At 34.8% G+C, this 21,936-nt stretch overlaps 1 protein-coding gene across 1 annotated transcript in view; it reads right to left on the bottom strand.

The window, feature by feature from the left end:
• The window catches only part of EYS (eyes shut homolog), a 797,164-nt gene that overhangs the window by 500,372 nt on the left and 274,856 nt on the right, over nt 1-21,936 (bottom strand). The window contains exons 22-25 of the mRNA XM_054514337.1: nt 10,034-10,293; nt 2,408-2,504; nt 1,166-1,273; nt 453-598 (exon numbers count right to left, since the gene is read on the bottom strand). Coding sequence (XP_054370312.1) covers nt 453-598; nt 1,166-1,273; nt 2,408-2,504; nt 10,034-10,293 — 611 coding nt within the window. The remainder of the gene's footprint in view (nt 1-452; nt 599-1,165; nt 1,274-2,407; nt 2,505-10,033; nt 10,294-21,936) is intronic.

The raw sequence follows: 21,936 nt of genomic DNA, 5'->3' as shown, positions 1-21,936 counted from the left end.
TTACTGCATCTCTACCCATTAAATATTTTTTCATGACTCTGTAAAAATGTGCAGATTAGCACTAAAGGCAGTGGTGTCAATCAAACGGGTCAAAAGTCAAGGTGTTTCTATGGTTCTGTACAAATTCAAATGACAAGGTAGCATATTCTCGTTTGCAAAATTTTCTCTGTATCTATGGTAATAGTTTTTTTCCTAGCTGAATTAAAAAGAATACACATTAATTTTCTTTATACTATACAATAACTCATTTCAACTGAATGTATGGGTGATTAAAGAAATTATAATTCAAGTCTTAATATCAATAATTTTGAGCTACTTCAGGAGAATTAGATAAAACTATTTTTAAGTTAGTATTGATTTATCCTCCAATAAGGAGATTAATTTTTTTCTTGCTACAATGCAAAACCTATGAAATAAGGTTCTTGGCCGAAAGAGTAAATCCATAATAATACCTGTAAATCCAGGTAGACAGAAACACTGATAGCCTCCAAGCCTGTTGATGCAGCTTCCTCCATGTAAACAAGGCAAAGTTTCACACTCATTTACGTCCATCTCACACAGAGACCCATAGTATCCAGGTGCACAGTTACAAATGAATCTTTAGAAAAAGAAAAATCAGGTATGTCAATGGAAGTAACAATGGGATCTATTGCAATACTTTAAAGCCATATGAATCTCCTTATGCCAAGCTGGTGTCCCTAATCCTCATCCATATTAAAATAATGAACAGAGTTTTCTCATTTCCACGTTTCTGAAGCAAACAGGGTGATTTACTTTTTGTTAAATTAATAGAATAATTTGGCACAGTAATTTTAACTGAAGATATAAGAAATGACTTAAGGGCTACTGATCTTCTGGCACAAATCTCTGAATAACTTGTGAAGTGCTGTTGAGCAAACACAGGGTTTGTACCAATCTAACAAGATCATTTTTCTTCTATTTCAGTCTTTTTCCAAATTAAAAACAAACAAACAAAAAAGTAAGGAGGAAAAGTTCTGCACAAGTTGTGCAGAAGACATTTTCCCTTCTATCTTTCTTTAAGGGCACATAGGAATCAAAAAAGTGAGCACTAGCATTTGGCTAGTTCATTTATGGTGAAGGTTCCATCCAAATCCATAATTAACATAAAGAAATCAGGGAAACTTGTCATTTAGTAGTGACTAACCTGTTTATAAGATCCAGGCAAGTTCCATTGTTCTTGCACGGTCTTGATAAGCATTCATTAATCTCCACTTCACATAGGGTCCCAGTAAAGCCATGTTGGCAGGAGCACCTAGCAAAAAGGATGTCACTATATTATTTTTTAGGTCATTACAAAAATTCAGGAAAAATATGGCAGATGTTGACAGGAATTAATTAAATGGTACCAAAATCATGTTTTCTTTTTACTGGTAATTGCAGAGGGCAGTACTTTAACAAGCACCAACAAGTAGAGTGTCTGAAGCCTTTTGTTACCATTTGCTAAAGGCCACAGGCTTTGTGCTGACCCCACTGTGCAAGGGCTTACTTAGAATTTGCCTTGGCCTGAGCTGCATTTCACTTATTTGACACTTGCCCTGCAGCCAGCTGACTGATGCCTCTCATGCTATAGTTGCAGCTCTGGAATAGCATCCATAGTGAGGGTGTGAGACACTGAGATTACCATGGTGTTACAAATAATAGCCTTTTGTGTTCCACTCCTGAAGGATGGGATGACATCCAGAGGGATGAAGCAAACCTTGAGAGGTGGGCCCTTAGGAATTACATGAGATTTAACGAGACCAAGTGCAAGCTGCAACTGGGTCAAAGCAGCCCTGATATCCACACAGTCTGGGGGATGAGCAGATTGAGAGTAGCCCTGCTGAGAAGGACTTGAGGGTGCTGGTGAGTGAGGCCCCAAGAAGGCTTGAGACTGAAGATGTGAAAAAACCAACTGTGAACATCATAGTTCTCCTGACAAAGACTTCCAGAGGCCAGTGACCTGCAATAAGACTGCCAGTTCTCGAAGAAGAACAAGATCACTGATCACAGGATGCACACAGACTTTTTAAGGATAATCAAAGAGACAGAATTGCAAGATTTCTTATATAACAGCTATAACTATATTCTTCATTAAGTTTTTTCTATTGATTTCAACTCATATTGTTTGTACTACTGTAAGTGGACTAACAACAACTCTGCTTTTTTAAATTGGATCCTTGTGATTTTAATTAGTCCTACAAAAAATTATTGGCATCATACTTATGGTGTATATGTATTAATTTTGCACACAAGAAGATTTAGACTATAATGTAACTGTCAAACACATTACAAACCCTGCCCCCCCTTCACTGAAGGTCAGCAAACATTAGACATTCAGAGTACAAAAGGAAAAGCTAGATGATAAAAAGCCATGTATCATATCTGTCATTCAAGTAATTTTCCTGACCTGTAGCGGTTGACCCCATCCACACAGAGACCTCCATTCTGGCATGGGTGGGAGATGCACTCATCACTGTTAACTTCACAGTAAGTGCCCTCAAATCCTGAAACACAGATTTTATTAATGGTGAATGAATGAACTCAACTACTTCATGTAAATTAAAAGGTAACAGATTCTTGTGGGCATTTGGCTATCTGAGCCCAGGACTAACTCAGACAATGAAAGTGGCTGGCCTAGAAAACCTCAGCTGCACTCAAAGCTGTTTAAGAAAAGCCTGAGAGAAGCATCAGCAATGGCTACCTCTTCTCTTTGGGGTGTTTAACCTGCAGCTCTTTGTCCCTGGTATCTGACTGAGCTGTGTTGCAGCCATGGCCAATGCCTAGCTGTGCAGTATGCTGACTTTGGCCTACAGACAGGCTCCCTGGCTTGGCCTTGGAGCTGCCCCATCCCCTGTAGCCTTGACTGGCCCCCTCTGCTGTTCCTGGACACAGCCACTGGTGCAGCCCTGCCGTGCCTCATTCACATACTGTCAGACTTGTGGCTGACTGCTGCTTCTGAAGGAGCCAGCCCTTACTGCTCACTGACCCTAAGATCAGAACTACAAGTAGAAGTAACCCTGAAAGAACTTTCTCCAACTCTTTTTGTTCCTCAGCTTCAGCTAGTTGATTTCCAGACAGTATATGAAGTCTCAACATACTTTAATGAACCAGAGAGAACAGATTTGGGTAGAGCATCTGGATAAATATACTGGGGAAATGCAAGCCATTTTAAAGGACAGAAAAACTTCCTTAGAGAGTGTGGGACAAAATCAGAAACTAAAAGCTAAGTCAGTAATTAATATATTAGAGAGTAGTGGAAGTTAGAGGACCACATTTATTCAAAGCAGTCAGTAGCTGTGAAAAAAACCCAACTGGGTTTTATATTTAAATGAAGACAAAATGTGGCTAAGGTCTTATCTGCACAGTACATCACTTGCATAATACATTCCATTTGCCTGTCTAAGTGTTCCAGAATATGTACTAAAATGAAATAAGATACTTTTCAGTGATACATGAACCCTATTTTTGCTCTTAGACAGCATACTGCATCTTATAACATTTGCATAAATAGGTGTCCTCCTAAATGTATACTTGTGGTGAAATTCTATACAGACCATGGAGAAACTATAGCTACTCAGTTGAATTTCACAAATTGAATATATTTGTTTTCAATTGATGGAGAAATGAAACCATTGCAATGAGCAAATTATTTGCATTGTATGACTTATATGCGAGTGCTGATTGCAGGTTGCCTAAAGATCATAAATAGAGTTCACCCAACTGATTTTGAACATCACTGATATAGAAAAATTAAATTGAAACAACTTTAAATTTAGCTATTGAAATTCAGCATATATTGCTATAAATATGGCAAAGGTTCTACTGGACTCTTAATTAAAACAATAAGCAAAACTTGTCAACTTTACTTTTTTAGATACCCGAATAAGAATAATTTTTTTTTGTTATGTTTTGTATTTGTGGTTTTCAAGTACTTAATGAAAGTGAGGAAATAATGAAAGACCACTGTTAGAATAGTATGGCTTATTTTTATCTAGAGAAAATCTTGACTGGAAGAAATAAGTGTCTTGGTCAGAGTTCCAAAGAAAGCTGTAGAAAGAAATCTCTGCTGGTACTCCAGCATATGATCTAAACATGAGCCCACATCAAAGCAGTTGTTATTTTCTTCTTATCAGGATTATTTCTGTTCAATAACTTTTGGGCCTGACTGAAATGAGCTCTTAATATTTGCTGAAGGTTTCACAGCAATGTTACTATAAAGCTGGGAAAATAAAGCCTGGAACATTTCTCAAACTAGCCTTTCAATTATAGTCATTTATGCTGTTATGATGTTATTTTTTTTTCAGAAATTTCTTGAGCATGAAAGGATACCCTCATTTAGTTTGTTTGTATGTTTCACAAAATTAAAACCCAACAATAAAACCAAAACCAAATCAAAACAAAAAAAGTCCAAAACAAACCAGCAAAAAAACCCCACTAATCTCCCCCAAAAAACTGTAAAAGAATGGTCATAATAGCAGAAAAAAAAAATCTGTCTCAATATATTGTTTTGAAATATATCCCTCAGCACAGAAAAAATTGTATTCTGAATGGTTTAGTTTATTATGTGCAAATGAGTCTGAACCAGAGCAAACCATCCAAATACTTCTCTTATCTGATCTGTGGCACGTGTAATCTGCATCTTAATGCTCCTGACCTTCATCTATTCCTGCCTGTATTTTGATTAAGGAAAAAAGAAAGATAAAAGAACTATAAACTAGTACACCACACACCAAGTTAGGTACTAGGCCTGGTTGTGTGAGTAGGCAGAAGTCACTGACACACCAAATATTCAGTAGGTGTTTGATACATGCCATTCAGTGCCACTGAGTAAGAGCAGAAAAGTTGACAGCACATTTCTCTAACTCTGGTTTAATTAAGAAATTGGAGGGCATTAGTGAATATAAGACACTAGGACTCATAGGACTATTTGTAGTCAGCTTCCTCATCTGTAATTTCTCTTTTATTTGTAATGTTTGAAATTTCTAGAACTAAATTTGATTACTGAGTGGAAGGCTGTCAATGGGCAGGGAAAATGGAACTTTACTGAAAAGGACACACTGAAGGTAAACCAATGAAACATTATAAATAACTCACAAATATAGATATATTTTAGCTTTATAATGTTATCTATTGCAATTAGTTTAAAACATTTGTGAATGTATTGAATATGTATAGATATATTTGAGGAAGTATCTCAGTAAGGTTAATTTTTGTAGTAACATAAAATATTCAATACTTTCAGAAATTAACAGAGATGAAAAACAACTGAAAATTATTACAGTTCCTTATTACAGTGTTACAAAATAAAACCTTATTTCTCTCTATTTTTAATTGTTCAGGTGGCGTGAAAGTTACTTTAATAATATGAGGTATAGGAACATCTGGAAAGCTGTTACTTAAGATGAGACAGATGCTGATTTTACTTCTGTTTCTCTGAAATATAGGAGATCCTGCATTTGTCAACTCTGTCTATGGGGCTTCTGGGGATTGCAAAGTGATGGAATATGCAGAATATAGAAGCTAAATATCTGCTGTCGCAGTTATGGTCATTTCCATCTCCTTATTCCATTGCAGAGAAATATTACAAAATTGACCTCTGCAGGTAACAGGATTCTAATGGGATTCTTTTGCCCTAATCTCTCTACTGTTTCACTCATCAGAACAGTACCATAGATGTTTCTCTCCTTACCATGAACTATTTATGAACCAATGTTTGCAAACAGCAGAGATATAATAGCAGTCCCATAATCATTAGTTCAGGTACTTAGGTTGTTCAGCATACCATAAGTAGGTACATGAATCAAAATCAGAGGTGTGTAAAATATTAGGCACTGTAAAAAGGCTATTTCCCTCTGTAAATGATGTATGCGTATGTCTGAAAAAGAAACTAGCACTGAAGGACTCAGAAATTTGACAATGGCAAACTCCAATTTGAACAACTTGTTTTTCATCATCCGTTTATTATTTCTGCTTGGTATTATAAATTTTCTACGTTATGATAATTTTCACTTAGCCTTGTTTCAGGCATTGGCTGAAAAATATTTTGCCTTGGTTCAAATTTCTAGCTATAAGGTCCTATAGACCAAATAAAAATGATCACTAACATCTAGAACAAAGAGTAGGTGTCATGGAAAAGCTATTGACAGGAGACTGATAAAAGAGGTGAAAAAGTCCAGGGAAAATCTGTTTAAAACAAGGACTTCAAAAATTACCTTGAAGCATAAAGAATGTATTGCTTTTAGAAACGACAAAGAAAAAATTAAATGCATAATTCCAGTAAAAACTGTTGCTATTGTTTCTCCTTAGAGATGAGTCCTTTTTATAGATTTCCCTGGAACAATACACATAATTTCATTACACCCTAAAACTGATGGCTTTAACCTTAAGCCCCATGCATAAACCAGTTTTTCAACTTCTCAGTTTCTAGCTTTCTATTTTTAAAGCTGCAATGAAGATAAATAAGATGACAAAGCTTTTGTGTACTTGTGTGCTGTAATGACAAATGTTGCTACCCCCTGCTCTTTTTACTCCTCTCTAAAATGGTGTGCTTCTATGAAATTAAAAAAAAAACAAAAACAAAAACAAACAAACAAAAAACCACAAAAAAAACCAAAAAAAAACCCCAAAAAACCAAACAAACAAACCCAAAAAACCCCAACTTTACAGCAAAACCACATGAGGCAACTGGTCAAGAATTCAGCCTGCCTATCACCTGAAAGATTTTTCCTAAGCTGCCTAAATAGTTGGCAGAGCGACATAAGCATTTCTACAGCATTAGCCATTTCACTTTATATGTCTACTTTTGTGTGAAATGAAGTACATTAGAAAATAATACGTCCTTAATGTAATACTGTGGACATCCACAATCCAGACATTTCCAGTTTACTTCTTTCAATAATACATACATTATTATATTGGTCCAATCTCCCTTCTACCATAACTAATTAAGATGTTACTGAGTTAACACAAATGCTGGCTGTCCAAATAATCCATATTTCTGAAAAGAGTAGGTAAAGCTTTAATATGAAGTCTCTCTATATGTATGCAATACTTAGTGTAGAATATGTAGCATTTTCTGCTAATTTTTCTATCAGAGAACGTTTATGGAAAATTGTTTCCATTGTAATAAGGAGGATGCATGAACATCCTGAGGTTATCCTATTTGTATTACTTGGACTAATGAAGGAAGTTCTACATCTAATTTTAATGAGAGATTATTTTCTACCTTCTAAGAAGCAGGAATTCTAGGAACCACTTTAATTCAGCAATCTTGGCCTTCTCTTCCTCTCTTTATGTCAGCAACAACTCTAGCTGCCTTTCCTACTAGCTTGCCTTGCTACTATATAGTTACTATACTAATAACTACTAATAGTTCTCATAAAAGAATAAATCACAGTTTAAAAAAGTCTTATTAGAAAACACTGGATATTTTCTGGCCTGTAGTTTATGGTTGCAAATTACTTTTTATCTTGTTATTCTCTGCAATATTTATGCGCTTATAATTACACAGGTTTCACACTTTCTTAAAACTGTTATCTTTTATCTCCATTTCATCATTAATCAAACTTGTTCATCAGCTCCAGCAGAGAGCTGATTTTGCACTCAGTAGTTGTATGCCTTCTCATAGTTTTCCTTGATTCTGAATACATTTCTTCAGTATTTTTTTTTTCTTGGAACATAATTCTTAGCAAGTATCACTATTTTTACCAAAATGTCCTATCTCTCTTTCGGGTTGCCTCTAAAGCACTAACAGTTTTGTGCTTGCCATTATCTAGAAGAGCATGGTCTAATGCCTAGACTCTTTCTATTTTACTTATATATGCAGTTGAATTGCTCTTTGGATCTTTCTCATGTAGACCTTTTGGGGAATTTACGAATAGTGACCAAGACTCATCTACAAATATTTCAACATTATTTAAATTATATAGTCTTGCTTACATCTTCTGCCTAGATTTTCTGTTACGCTAAATTTTCAGTTCTATTATTAAGACTAATTCTAAGAATGGAGTTTTCTAATACTGGAAAGACATGTTGATAAATTAAGCAATAAAAATTCTGCTATTTGCCCTAAGTTTTCCATTCCTTCTGTTTTCTTTGCATTTAGTCTGTATTATTTAAGGAGATCCAGTACTGGCTATATGATTAACAGCTCAAACCCATATGTCCCCACAACTGTCTTGATCAAACCCTTGCTTATCAATTACTGGCAAAGTATTTGAGAGGGGTTTTCTCTACACCTCTTGGGAAACTTGTTCTACAGCAGTGATTCTTAAGCTTTTGCAATAATGGCCCTCCCTTCAACATTTTTGCAATCTTGAATATACCATTGTGCAATTGTAGAGATCATAACTTTTTAAACTGTTTAACCTGCTTCTGTGGACAATTTGACTTAAAGTCATGGTCTAACACTGTTCCATGATCTATGAGATGAGAGCCCAGTTTTGTTACACAAATATTATAATCTATCTCTTCGAAGGAAGAAAACCTCTGTATCTAGGGCAAAAGAGCTCAAGAGGAAGATTTACATTAACAGTATTTATAGAATTTTAGAGCTCTTTATAGCAAAATCAGCTATAGTTCCCCAATGTACATACGGGAACAAAGATGCAACTTTGTTTTATACTACAGCTAATCATGACTTAATCACCTTCCTACCAATTTGCTGTGGTAATTCTGTCCTAAGCTAACATCTTACATCAACTTTTATTCTGCCCAATTCATACTCTATCAGCTTTTATCTTCTCTGACCTAGCCAACACAAATCGTCTTTTTCTTCTAAATATGTACCACTGGCAGTGGTATAATTTATGGTCCTGTTGTACCCATCTCAGATATAGTGTTCAATGATATGGTGTTCTCAGATAGTTAAAATTTGGTAAGCACTGCTACATTTTGTGATTCCTGTTATACCAGACTCAACCTTTCTAATGACTGGACTGTTAGCTACTGGCAAGTTTAATCCACATGCCATTTACTACTAAATCAAGTAATCTACCTATATTTTTGAAAACCAGCTTTTCTAAAGATGCTTCACTAAGAAGCATGCAACTTGCATACCTCCCCAGTGATGTTTGAGTTTTTTCCTCAGCAGCTTGCGGTAACATTTACTGTAATAGTAAAAAACCCTAAGGTTTTATATGCTCCTCATTCCTAGATATTATATCCATATCTTTGTTGCTTAATAAATGACAAATAATAGTATTTTCATGTAACACTGCAGTTATCTGCTAGCCTTTGTCCCTAAGAGGCCCCTATGTTTATAGGCATAACAGTGAAAACTTCAAAATCCTGCTCCAATTCCAGTCTCAGTAATTGTACTCCCCTGCTTTGCTAACTTTTCTAACTTTTCAGTACAGTTGTTAATTAGTTAATTTATTCTTCAATTCCTACATGGACGTGTATAGCAATGTTCTGCACAGTTAAACTGTTGCTCTGTTTCACCTTAGCAGTTCTTGTACATTGAGGGTGCGATTGTATCTTTTAAGCCATGGCCCAGGGAAGCTGTCAGCACCTGCTGTGATTTGGTTCCTTGTGCATACAGGGAGAAACCCACTATATCCATTAAGCAAGGGAAGATTACTTCCCTGATGTGCCAGGCCTTCCTGACAGCTCAGCAGGAAAAGAAACAATTTCCAACTTGCTCCAATTTTTGTACTTCCACCAATTTGCATACATTTTTTCTAAATCTGCCTGTCTGTTTTGTCAATTTAGTTTGTCTTTGCTGGCCAGGTGCATGTCTATCTCTATTTCATTGTAACAATTGACTGAGAAATACTGATTCTGAGTGCTGAATTTAAGCCACCATAGATTTAATAAGTATTGTAAAATAAGAAATTAATAATAAGTAAACTGACAGCTATCTTCCCAGTCTTTTAACACAACTGATAAACCTGCTGCAATTCATAATGGTTTTATGTTCTTTGCAAGCATATTCTTTGTCACTTACACTAAAGATAGTGACAAATTCAATATATATTTGCAATTTTCCAGAGCACAACAGAAAATGGAAGAAATTAACTATTCCAGTTCTCACCTGTTCTGCAAATGCACATTGGATTTCCATCTACTTGTGCCAAGCAGGTTGAATTGTTTATACATGGATTGTAAGGCAGCTCGCAGGGACTGAAGCGCTGGTGGCAGAAGTCACCAGTATAAAATGGAGGACAAATGCATACAAACTGCCCCGGCTTCACAGATTCGAAACAGGTGGCTCCATTCAAGCATGGTTCAGATTCACATTCATTTATATCTTCACTGCAGTCTGGCCCTGTCCACCCTGCTATACATGTGCATCTGCAGGGGTGAATAAAAAAAAAAAAGAAAAAGAGCATTGACATGGCAGAATAAAAATTAACAGCTTGGCCCAATCACTTCCAACCCTTTCTATTTTAAAAATAACAAAAAATTTAAAACAATATCAATAATACTGTGACTAGTTTTTCTTTTCCTGGAAATTGTATCAGAATGCATTATGAATAAAAGTTATATTCAGGTTATTATCCCAGAATTTATCTGAGGATAAATAAATAAAAGCAAAAGGACTTATTCTAAGTCACAGTATCACTTGGAGAACCATCTGGTTTAGGAAATGCAGATAGAATCATGTTTAGACCATTTTTAAGATGAAACAAGAACACAAATTATCAAACATGAAAAGTAAATTTTCTAAATGTTAAGGATTAGAAGGACATTTTATCGTATGTATGAAACTAATAAGTACTCCAATGTTTGGGGTGAAATGCATCAGGTAGCATATCCAGTACATTTAAGAAAGTAGGAATCATGAGGGATCCTAATTTCATTGTATTCTTTCTCTTTTTTGAATGCTTTTGTGAAGATCTGGTAGTTATAATACAGGAGAAAAAACTTCAACCAAAATCTAAATTACATCTGAATGTAAGTAACATATCTACATGAATGAGATAAATATCTTTTGTTTTTCACAATATACATAAGATGTGGTTCTGTAAATTCAAAGGAAACAATTTGCTAATGTTTCAAAGCTTGCAGAGCCAAATTTCTTCACTAACTGCAATAAAAGATGCCTCTATGTACTTTAAAAGTCATACATTCCTGTTACTTTCACTGTAAATAAAATTGAATTTAATTTTATTTTTGCAGATATTTGGCAGGACAAGATACAATATGAAAGATGAACTATTCGAGCTCTTGTCTACTTTGATCAATATTGATTTCAGGTATTAAATCATTCAAATATATCTTCATCGTTATAATTTGATAAGAAAAATTGTTCTTAAATAACAAACAGGTCGTTTAATGGAGAATCTGTTGTGTAGTTCTGTTCTGTAAGGCACAGGTATTTCTTGACACATGAAAGGCAAATTTCACCCCTTAAAAAAATCCAGTCTTTTCTTTCAGATTTTTTTGTGTTCTGTGTTATTTAGTTGTGGGATACAATCACTATGTCACATAAAAAGAAATGGATATTACAAAGGAATTTTATTTATACTTTTAAAGGCCTGAGTATTTTAGCATTAAGGATTTAAAAATCAGGTTACTGTATTTTTCTCATGTTAAAAACTAATACCCATTGCTATAAAAAAATCATTCAGACATTCTTAAAATAACTGACAAAAATCACATTTCAGAACTCATAATTTAAAATACTTGAGACATACTTTTGGAAATATGGTTAAAAACAATTTCTTTTTATTCTCTGCTTATGCATAACAAACATACCTGCTTTTGATACACATGCCAGAATGCATTTATTATCTAGCAGCAACATCCACTGAATAACACTGCATGCCCAATTAGTGCTTTACTGAATTTTCTCTTAAGTAGTCAATATATAAAAGCATCAGACTCTTACAAATTAAGCATCTCCAAATGTCTCATAGTGAACATAGGAGAACAGTGACCCAACCGATGTTAATTGTTTAGCAGCTGCTCTTTTTTTTGTTGACTTCTTTTATGAAGTTGTGAATAAATTACTACTGATGCAGTACTACAAATTGGTATGTAGCACTTGGCTATGCTCCATTTTTAGCTTAAAAAGCTCATTAAGTGGAGAGCCTTTCACTTTGTATTAGGAGAACATGGTTCAGTTCTGACCTGGTCCAGCTTTATGGATATAACTGAGGTGCAGAGGAGCAAACATTAAACACATTTCATTCCCTTTTTCCCCCTAATGAGTTTCATAACTGCCTTTGAGTTATCAAAACTGTTCTGTATGACTACAGGGAACACTAGGTCACTGAAACACAGCAGTTATCTACACTGCACAACTAGCCAGTCCTACCCTGGCTTCATGCCAGCTCCCAGCTGAGTGCAACAGTCAATATTAATGCAAAGGAGACAATTAATAACAGAGCTTTTTGTACTCCTTTTTGGATTATTAAAAAGAGTTACTGGAAGCCTCATTAAATGTGAAGAAAAAAAAATACATAGAAGCATCTATCCTGAGGCCCAGTTTTAAGAATCAAGACAAAATTTTGTGTTAATGAGAACTGTTATTTAAAAAAAGGTAAGGAGGTGTTAGGACTATTAAAATTGAATTATAAATTAAGCTATTATAGCTGTTATTCTTGGAAACAAACTGATCAAAAGGCAAAAATCCAAGCACTTTCTCAAAATGACTAATTTTTTTTCACTTCATTACAAAAATCAAGATGATTTCTAGAATTCTCAGGGGGAAAAAAAGGCTGATATATGCTTTTAAGAGTCCATATAAAGATAGTCAAAGCTGAATTCCTTTCTATTTTTTTACCAACTTGCCAATATCAGTATTTTTCTTTCCAATAACCAAATCCAAATACACCCATTGATACTGGAAAACCAAATCATGACTGTTTTGTGTAAAATATTAGTTTTAATAAGCCCCATTAACTGCTTAGATTGTGACAGTGTAGAATTCCTCCAACACATATGAATCAGCTTTCCTAGGTATTATCTCTTTACTTTCCATACATCTCTCTATAAATTGAAAAGCTTTCTATAGAAAAACAACCAAAAGGAGGGGGCAGTGAATATACACAAATTATATTTATGGTTTTATATTTTACCACCTGTATTAACATTAAAGTCAGAATTAAAAACTGCAAAATCTAGTCATGAATTGTATCCAGAGAAGTAGTGTTAAAGTAGTAAGTTCCTCTGTCTCCATATGATGAGTTAAGTATTAAATTTGGTTCTTAGCTGCTTGAAAATCCCCTTTCTACTTCTCATATTCCAGTGAAATATAGGTGTCACCTGTCTTATATCCTACATTAAAGGTATTGAGGAATTAAAAAACAGGGAAAGGTTTTAAGAATACCTGAATTGTTGATTTTGGAAAAAAAGTTTCTGAGGTTCATCCAGACTCCCCTACTCAAAATCGGTACAACTAGAATTTTCTTAGGTCTGTGTTCAGCCTGGTTTTGAGTATCTAAAAGATGGAGACTCCACAGCCTCTCTGGGAAATCTATTCCAGCACCTGACCACCCTCACATCACAAAAAAGGAGCATTTTTTTTATCTTCATATGGAATTTCAGGTAGTTTGCCTTCTGCCCACTGCATATTTTCCTGACACTGGATACCCCTGAGAAGAGTCGGCCTCCTTTTTTATTGCTCTTTTTTATCAATTTTACATATTTTCAGAAGCTTCTGTGGGCCAACAACATTCTAGCTGCAGAGGCAGTCTCTCCTGAATCTTAAGAGTTCTAAAGTGGCCATCTGTCAATTAGAAAATCATACTGGGGGGTTTATTCCAAATTAGCTCAGCTAGAAGCTCTGGAAAATGCCAAAGCTTAACAAAAGCACGGGGTTGACTCTTGGGGATGGTCCTGTGTAGGGGCAGGAGCAGGACACAATGATCTTTGTTGATCTCTTCCAACTCAGCATCTACTGTGATAAACAGTAACAGTAATATTCATATAGATGAATATTCCAGAGTAGAACAAATTTCAGAAGAAGCTATTTTTTTCCTTTAAATATCTTTCTTTATAGCATAAAAATACAAGAAACTGGTTTTTTTAGTCTTCTGTGTAGAAAGCATTCTAGAAAATATCAGTCAGAGCACTTACCTTTGCCACAGATAAAGGTTTTACAGACAAAATTACAATATTTAAGAAGAACCAGAACTGCTTTTTCCTCAGTGGTTCAGTCAAAGGAACAGGAATCCTAAACTGAACCCTCAGCTACAGTGTGCCCATCATTCAACTGCCTCTTTGACAGATTCTTGATGAGAAATGGCAAGACATTCAGTGAAGTTTAGGTCAGTCTGTTAGCCATACAATGCATGCAACAATGGGCCATTCTACAGTAAGATTTATGCTGTTTGGTGCATTCAATCAAATCACCTAAGAGCCTGAGAAACCACAGTGCTTAGTGACAAATTTATTCCTTGTAGTCTAGAGGCTATTGGACCATCTGAAGTAGAGAAATAAGAGCTTGCTTTCTATACACACACAGCTGGAAATTTAGGGCACCAACACACACCACAAAACTCCAAGAACGTACACTTCCAGTCACTACAAAGGCTTCAAACACTCGTGTTTCTATCTCTTCTTTCCTTCTACAAGCATGTTTTTTTCTTTCATACTCTGAAAGTTTATTATGTTCTTTTTTCCACAGAGAGCTACCAGACCTCTTTCACCAGCTTCAACCTGAAAAAGCTGTCACGAGTTTATCTCTGAAGTTCTTGTGCTCCTAAATACTAAAATACTGTAAGTTCTTTACTGTCATATGCCACCCTGAGATGATCTCAAATTTTCACCTATGTCTCTCCTCCTCTCCCCTAAATTCATTTGAGCCTGCCTTTAAAATCATTACCATAATTCATTCTGTACTTTATTCCTTGAGCTCTCCATTTGTAACCAATCAAATGTTTGTAACCAATCAATCTGATTAACTGATTAGAGAAAACATTAACTTGGGCTGCAGTGCTTATGCTTTGATGGAATTAACAATCTTGAAGGATATAGGGCAGCAGTGGAGTAGTCAGGACCCTGAATTTTAGGAAAGGAAACTTTCAGTTGATTAGCAGTTTAGATTAAATTTCAGTATTTGGGTCCATGGGATCCCCTAGGAAACTGCCTTCAGGGAAAAGGGATCTGAACAAAGCTGGCAGATCTTTAAGGACTTTTTTTTTTAGAGCATGCTTCTTGATTTCCCCATGTAAGAAATCAGGTAAAGAAGGCAGAAGACTAGCATGCCTTAGTAAGTATCTCCTGGGTAAACTGAAGTACTAGAAGGAAATGCACAGGCAAGGAATAAGGGATATATACCCTTATTATGGTATATGGGATGACATATGAGATTATGGGATGTCATCTGGATATGTAGTAGTGGTATTAGGAAAGCTAAGGCCCATTTAGAGCTTAATTTGGCAAGAGCTGCAAAGAATAAGAAAGGATTTACAGGTATGTTTGCCACAAAAGTAAGGTTAAAGAAAACATACCGCTGCAATAAATAAGACAGGAGAACAGGCGACAACCAACAGAGAGAAGACTGAGATAGTCAACATTTTTTTTTGCCTCAGTTTTTACTGTTAATCTCACATCCCACCTCTCTGAAGCTCATGCCAGGTACTGAGGGACTGAAGTCCTTCCCATCCTGGGAGAAGGTCAGGTCTGAGGAATCTGAATATACCCAAGTGCATGGAACTCCATGAGATGCATCCCAGGGGCCTGAGGGAACTGGCTGATGTAGCTGTCTCCAAAGGATTAATCAGTAAGTAACCAATGACCAATTTGTCCATCACAGAGTAAATTGATAGGTGAACATAAATTGAAAAAATTATACATTAAAGAAAGTCCATCTGCCTTTATCTGCTGTTTGGATAAGGACATGAAGCTAAAATTAGAGGAAGAAAAACATTGTTATCTTTGTCATACACATACATACCATTTTTAATTTAACTGAGATGTAGATACTGGCTTATGAGAACTATATACATCACCAGCAGTCTACAAATTGAATCTGAAGTGGTGGCTAAGAAAACATAAATTAAGTACTTGGGGAATGGTACCAGGTAATAACAGACATAAATGGATATTGACCCCAAACTGGAGAAAAATTAATTGTGAGGTATATTGTTGGGAAGAGAGATAAAAAGATTAAGTTTCTGTTACTCTATTAATATTGTCTAAGGGTGTCTTTTGCATGTTTGATGCATACAGAAAGCCTTCAAAAGGCTTATGTTTTCATTCCCTTCCAGTTCAATTGCTTCAGACGTTTATTGCTCTTTTTTTTAATTTTATCATTGCTCTTCAATTGCTTCAGACTTTTATTGCTCTTTTTTTTAATTTTAAAGATATACTCTATTTGTTCTGTATGTTTTCCTCCCATAATTCTCTGCTCATGTTCTTCCATTTGGTAACAGTAACTAAAATTTATTCCTGATATTCTGTGTATTCAGGAACATTACATTACAAAAAAACCCCAAACAAACATATTTTATAGGAACAGATAGAGAAAGTTGTATTTGTTTGTTTTCCATATATTTCTTCCTTAATTCTCTATTTGAAGCTATGAGTTCACATAATCACAAGGTAACATTCAGCTCTATGAGACAGCAAGCTATATTTCAGCTTCTGCTTTAAGCTCTGTTTGAGCTGCAATGCACACATTTCTGTTTCAGGAAACAGAATTTAACATGCTACAAAGGGTATTTATACTTTCAACTCTTTTTTTTTCATGCTGCTGCTTTATTTTTTCCATTTTCCTGAACCAGAATATAAGATACATCTTATATCAGGCTGGATGCAACTTTCAGACTACTGGACCCCAGAGATGAGGTACACACTCATTTTCTTTTTCTATCAAACTCTTTCCTTATTTATCCCAATAACAGCAATTCGTCCTGTCTACAAGACCAGATAAATTTGCATTGTTATCCGTTTCAGCCAGTAAACATTAAAATATTTAAAAATCTCTAATCAAACTGTCTCATTTGAATGAGTATTTGTGCTTTAAAAGCACAAGTGCTGAATACTTTGAATACTTTTAATTAAGAAAGACAATAAAACAAGTAAAAACTATAATAAGCAAAACTGAAGATTATTTCTGTCATGTGGGAGGATCACTTGGGTCGTATGGCCCTGAACCAGAAAATAAAAAACATGTTTGGTATCAACAGTCTATTTCATATACCATTACCATGGGGAAAACCGTTGTTGAAGTTCCTTCCCATCAGTCTTGCCTACTTAAATTCCTATTTTAGAAGCTATAGAAATTAATTTTAAAATAAAAAAAAATTACCTTCAATGTTTGGGTGCATTTTTTACTCTTGCTTTATAGTTTTGTTTATTATCTAAGGTGTTAGTAAAACTGTTTGCCATCTTCAAGTTTTTTAAAATAAATTATAATAATGTCTATGAATACTGAATCATCCCTTAAAATTTAGGAACTTCCATGTCCCAAACTTACCATGATGTGCAAAAAGGATATCATAGTAATATGATAATTTTGGAATGTAGTTTAGCAAGTTATCACACAACACAGGATGAAGAGAAAGAAAGGTCTGTTTAAATTTGTGTCCTGTGTGTCAAACAATTTTCTGAGTAGCAGTATTAATTTCTTGAATTACTGCAGACCCCCACAGAGAATGTTTATGCATTTTGGCATGTGAAACTGATCTTTGAGTAACATTCTCTATTAACTAAACCCACATTAGACTTCCTTCTGTTCCTGACAAAATGCAAAGGGAAAAGGACATAAATGCCTTTTTGTCTTACCATCTCTGGTCACTAACACCAAGAGCTGCATTCTTTGCCTGTGTACCTTTCATCACTGGAACAACAATCAGTACAGCAGCAACAAGGTAATTCAAGATTTCACCATACAGTCTGAGAGAAAATATGTAATTTGCAGCCTTTTTAACAGGCAGCACCCCTACAAAGATGTGACAAGGAGAAAACCCTAAATTTGTGAAAAGTGAGCATCAGTAAATCAATGCTACTATAAACAGTAAGGAAATGATCTGCCTGCAATATCTTGGGTGGTACTGATTCACTTTGGTAGAGAAAAAAAGAGTATTATTTCATTCTTTCAAGAATCAGAGGGAATCAGTTGTCATGTGGCTTCCAAGTTACAGCAAGATAATCTGTTAGATTCGGATGTTGAATAAATCAGCTATCAGGATGACACTCCATCTTTCAAGGATTTTGAATAAAAGGCTTCCTTCTCCCCAGTTGCCTGCTTGCTTGTGCTCCTCTCTCTTAATTTAATGCTGGTCTTTGATGACAACTGGGTTTACTGCTGCACCTGTGGAAACTGGTATCTTCAGCACTATTTTCCCTTGGAAATCTCTTCCTCTACTCAAGATTACTGTGCAAAGAGCCTAGTTGTTATGGAAAGAAGCTCAATGCCTTTCCTCAGTTTTTATTGCTCTGATATTCTCTGAGTTACAGGTAACTCTTACAGTATTTTAGTATTGATTTTGAGACAAGTCCTCTTTGACCTGAGAAATCTGAAAAGAAGAAAATTGCTGCACTGAAAAAGTAGGAGCTATCACCTGAATGCAGGTAACAGCTCCTCCAGGAGAAACATTTGTTAAATTTCGGAAGTTTAGCAATGCAGCTGTAGTTCTGTCAATTGACCTCAAAGCTCTTCACCCTTTATACAGAGATTACACTGATTGCAGAAAAGAAAAAATGAACTCTCTGGGTAGAGTGCTCACAGTGGAAGGGATTTTGGCTCAGGGGGAGTAAAGGAGAGCCTTTCTGGTCTGTTCCTTCCAACACAGGCAATCAAAAAAGGGCAAATAAAGGTGATTACAATTGCAATCTTTATTAGCAATAATTAGCATGGCAACATGAAGTGCTAGGTAACATGGTCCAACTCTGCAATTTAATGAAGCATGAACAATACAAATCTAACTGTGAAGATAGATTACCTTGACATTTGGAGAATTGGACATGAGAAAAAATTGAACAAAATGCACACCAATCCAAAAGTCTGTGCAAATGACCTAGCACAATTATTTGAATGGATGAGCAAAGAAATGTTTATCTCCTTCATATTGGAGTTTTTTAACTCTGCAAGTCATTTAAGCAAGACATCTCTATCAGTTTGGGGGAGGAGGGGGGAGCAACTTCTTCCAATAATCTACAGAAAATTGCTCAGAATTGTTAAATGATGTTTACTTAGGGTCAAGTTCCAAGGAAGAGAATCATAGAAGAAAATATTTCTATGGCTCAGTCTGACACAAAGCACTATCTGATCCAAGAAAAGAAGCAAGAGTATAAGAAAATATTTATTTGAACAAATGCACTAATATATTATTTCTCTTTTTTTCCCTTTTTTCTTTTGATTTATTCAAAACATAGAAGACATTGAATACTTTATGCCTAGAACCAATTAGATGCCTATAAAAAACTGATGACCAAGGATAGATATAGTATTTATTATGGTAGAATATATTAGATCATCATGACATCACTTAACCATATAGTATCTATACTTATATATTTGAAGAGAACTATTGAAACATTTTCAACACTCAGCAGCAGTCATGCTTACTTCAACATTATAACTCAGATTTTCAAAAGAGCCTGTAGAAAATAAAACTAGGAAAGGCTAGAGAGTGTCATAATTAATACTGGCAGTCTAGAAAATACTTTATAAATACTTATACTTAAGAAGCAGAGATGTCTCTGTTTTCATATTTGTTATTAGAATAAGAGAAAGAAAAGAAAAAAGGATTTGCACAAACTGCCCTTCATTAATATGCCAAATTATAACCTTTTACCATTCACCTAACAGTGCAAGAGGATTGTAACCTCAAAAAATACCAGAGGCAATAACATTTCATCTTTCAAGACTAAATTTACCAAAAATCACTGAACACAGATCTTGATTAGTTTAGCCAAAGAATATTTATAGTAGCAAACGCTTGAAAAATTTTTTCAAGGAGTGCTACAATTTTGAAGCATATAAATAGTAAAAAAAAAAAAAGAAAAAAATTAAGCCTCTTCAAGCAAGGCAGTACTTCTCAAAGTTATAAAAAACAGACAAGCAAACAAACAAATATATCTGCACTGCTCGAATACTGCAGTAACACATGAGGTAAATATTTTTCTACTCCAGATTCTGTTAAAAAACCCAAATTTGACTTGTCGTGTCCTGGCAAATAGCATTTTAAAAAATAGCTTTGTCCTTATAAAGATTATTGTTTTGATATAAACTATAAAAGCAAACAACAAATATTATTTTCAGTTTGTCTCCAACAGTCAGTTATATCTTTATCTACCTTTGATATCTACTGTTATATAAACAATCCAACTTTCTCCTACGGGTGTCTCACTGAGTTATTTCAATAGGGCAAACCTATGAAAATTTTATGACTGTCCCTTCCTGACAGGGAATGAACAAGTCCAAGAGACCTACATATAACAATGCTTATGGATGCTCATAGAGAGCTGTGATTTTTTGTATTCATAGTCCCTTTTCTCCACCTGTGACCTTCAAAGATAAAGGCTCACTTCTATAACTCTGATAGATTTTTTTCATATATCCAAACTGGCATTTAGTAGAAGAAAATATGATGGTTACTGGTCCCGAATTAGTCTGCTTGCTATTGCTGAAGAGTGAGCACTGGTTTATAGAGGACCTCTAACAGTGTACAATCTGTAATTGCAGTCTAAATAAACTCCTATAATGCTTCTATTGATCTAACAGAGCACACACAGTGTAAATCCCAGACAAATGCAAAAAGACAATTAACTAAAATTTTATTACCTATAGAAGTTAGTGGTGGGGAAGCCAAAGTTGATTTTCTAATTGTGTTTTGTATAGTTTACTTATACTAGAACTATTTAATTTATAATTTTTACACGTGTACGTGTGTTTCATATTATATTGCCATATACAAGCAATTATTTCTAAAATGCAACTGTTTTATCCAACTCATAATTTTTCAATTTTTTTTTTCTAAATATACAATAATGCTCTTTTCCAAAACCAATTTTTTAGTTCCCATCCCATTCTAATATTTTTTAAGATATTGTGACTTTTATGCACTGAAAATAATTCTCTACTTCAAAAGAAAATGCCTCATAATTGAAGATGAAACCTTGGTATTCTTTTGGCTGTGAAGTCATTTCAAGACAAAATAAATACATGTAATGGCTTGACATTAAAACTGACACATTTAATTTACAAAAATTTTGACCCTTGACCACTTTAGAATTGCTTTAAGAACATAGGAAAAAGGAACAATGCCTATGAAACCAATGAAAAATCTTCCAAGAAGTGAAGCATAGATTTTACTAATGACCTCTCAAGTCAAAGGAAAAAGTACAGTTTGTATAGTAATGAGAATGGGATCTACACCCTGTCCTTTTATGTGGAACTGTTTATTACTGATTCTCCATGGTTCAAAAGGATATAATGTCAGCAGCAATGCCCATAATCCTTGAAAAATTTTGTTCCTTTGTACATGTATTAGACATTGCTGATGCATGAAATATCTAATCTGTAGCTAACAAAGACAGATGGTTTTTTCCATTTGTTTCTAATGAGCCACTTTTAAAGTGTCAGCAGCATTTTTTGTTTATTTGCTTGTTTAAACTTCCTATTTTATTAAGGTTTTCCAAATTAAAAACGTGCATGTTCTTTATGGGAGCAGTTAAATGAAGGGCAAAAGAACAAGCAGGAATGAGTCTATTATGAATCATGTGCAACAGAAGCATTATAATATTAGGATTAGAAATAATGAGGTAGTGAAATCTATCTTGAAAACTTTTTTCAGACATTCTTTTTGTGCATTGCCTATCTTATTTCTATCCATTCTATTTTTAATTCTCACTATCTCACACATCATCACATCCCACAACATCTCATCCAGGATTACTATGTGGTGGCAGCATTTTTGTTGTTGACCAGAACTGTAGCTACAAAAGACAAGCCATTGAATTTCAGTTTTAGTGTCATTGCTACATAATGTGATGAGAGGATGAATTATGTTGAATATGGTCTTTGCGTCCAGAAAT

The sequence above is a fragment of the Molothrus ater genome, chromosome 3, assembly GCF_012460135.2.
Source record: "Molothrus ater isolate BHLD 08-10-18 breed brown headed cowbird chromosome 3, BPBGC_Mater_1.1, whole genome shotgun sequence".
In the NCBI taxonomy this organism is placed as follows: domain Eukaryota; kingdom Metazoa; phylum Chordata; class Aves; order Passeriformes; family Icteridae; genus Molothrus; species Molothrus ater.
The sequence above is the reverse complement of the archived record's forward strand: the minus strand, read 5'-3'. Positions and strand labels throughout refer to the sequence as shown.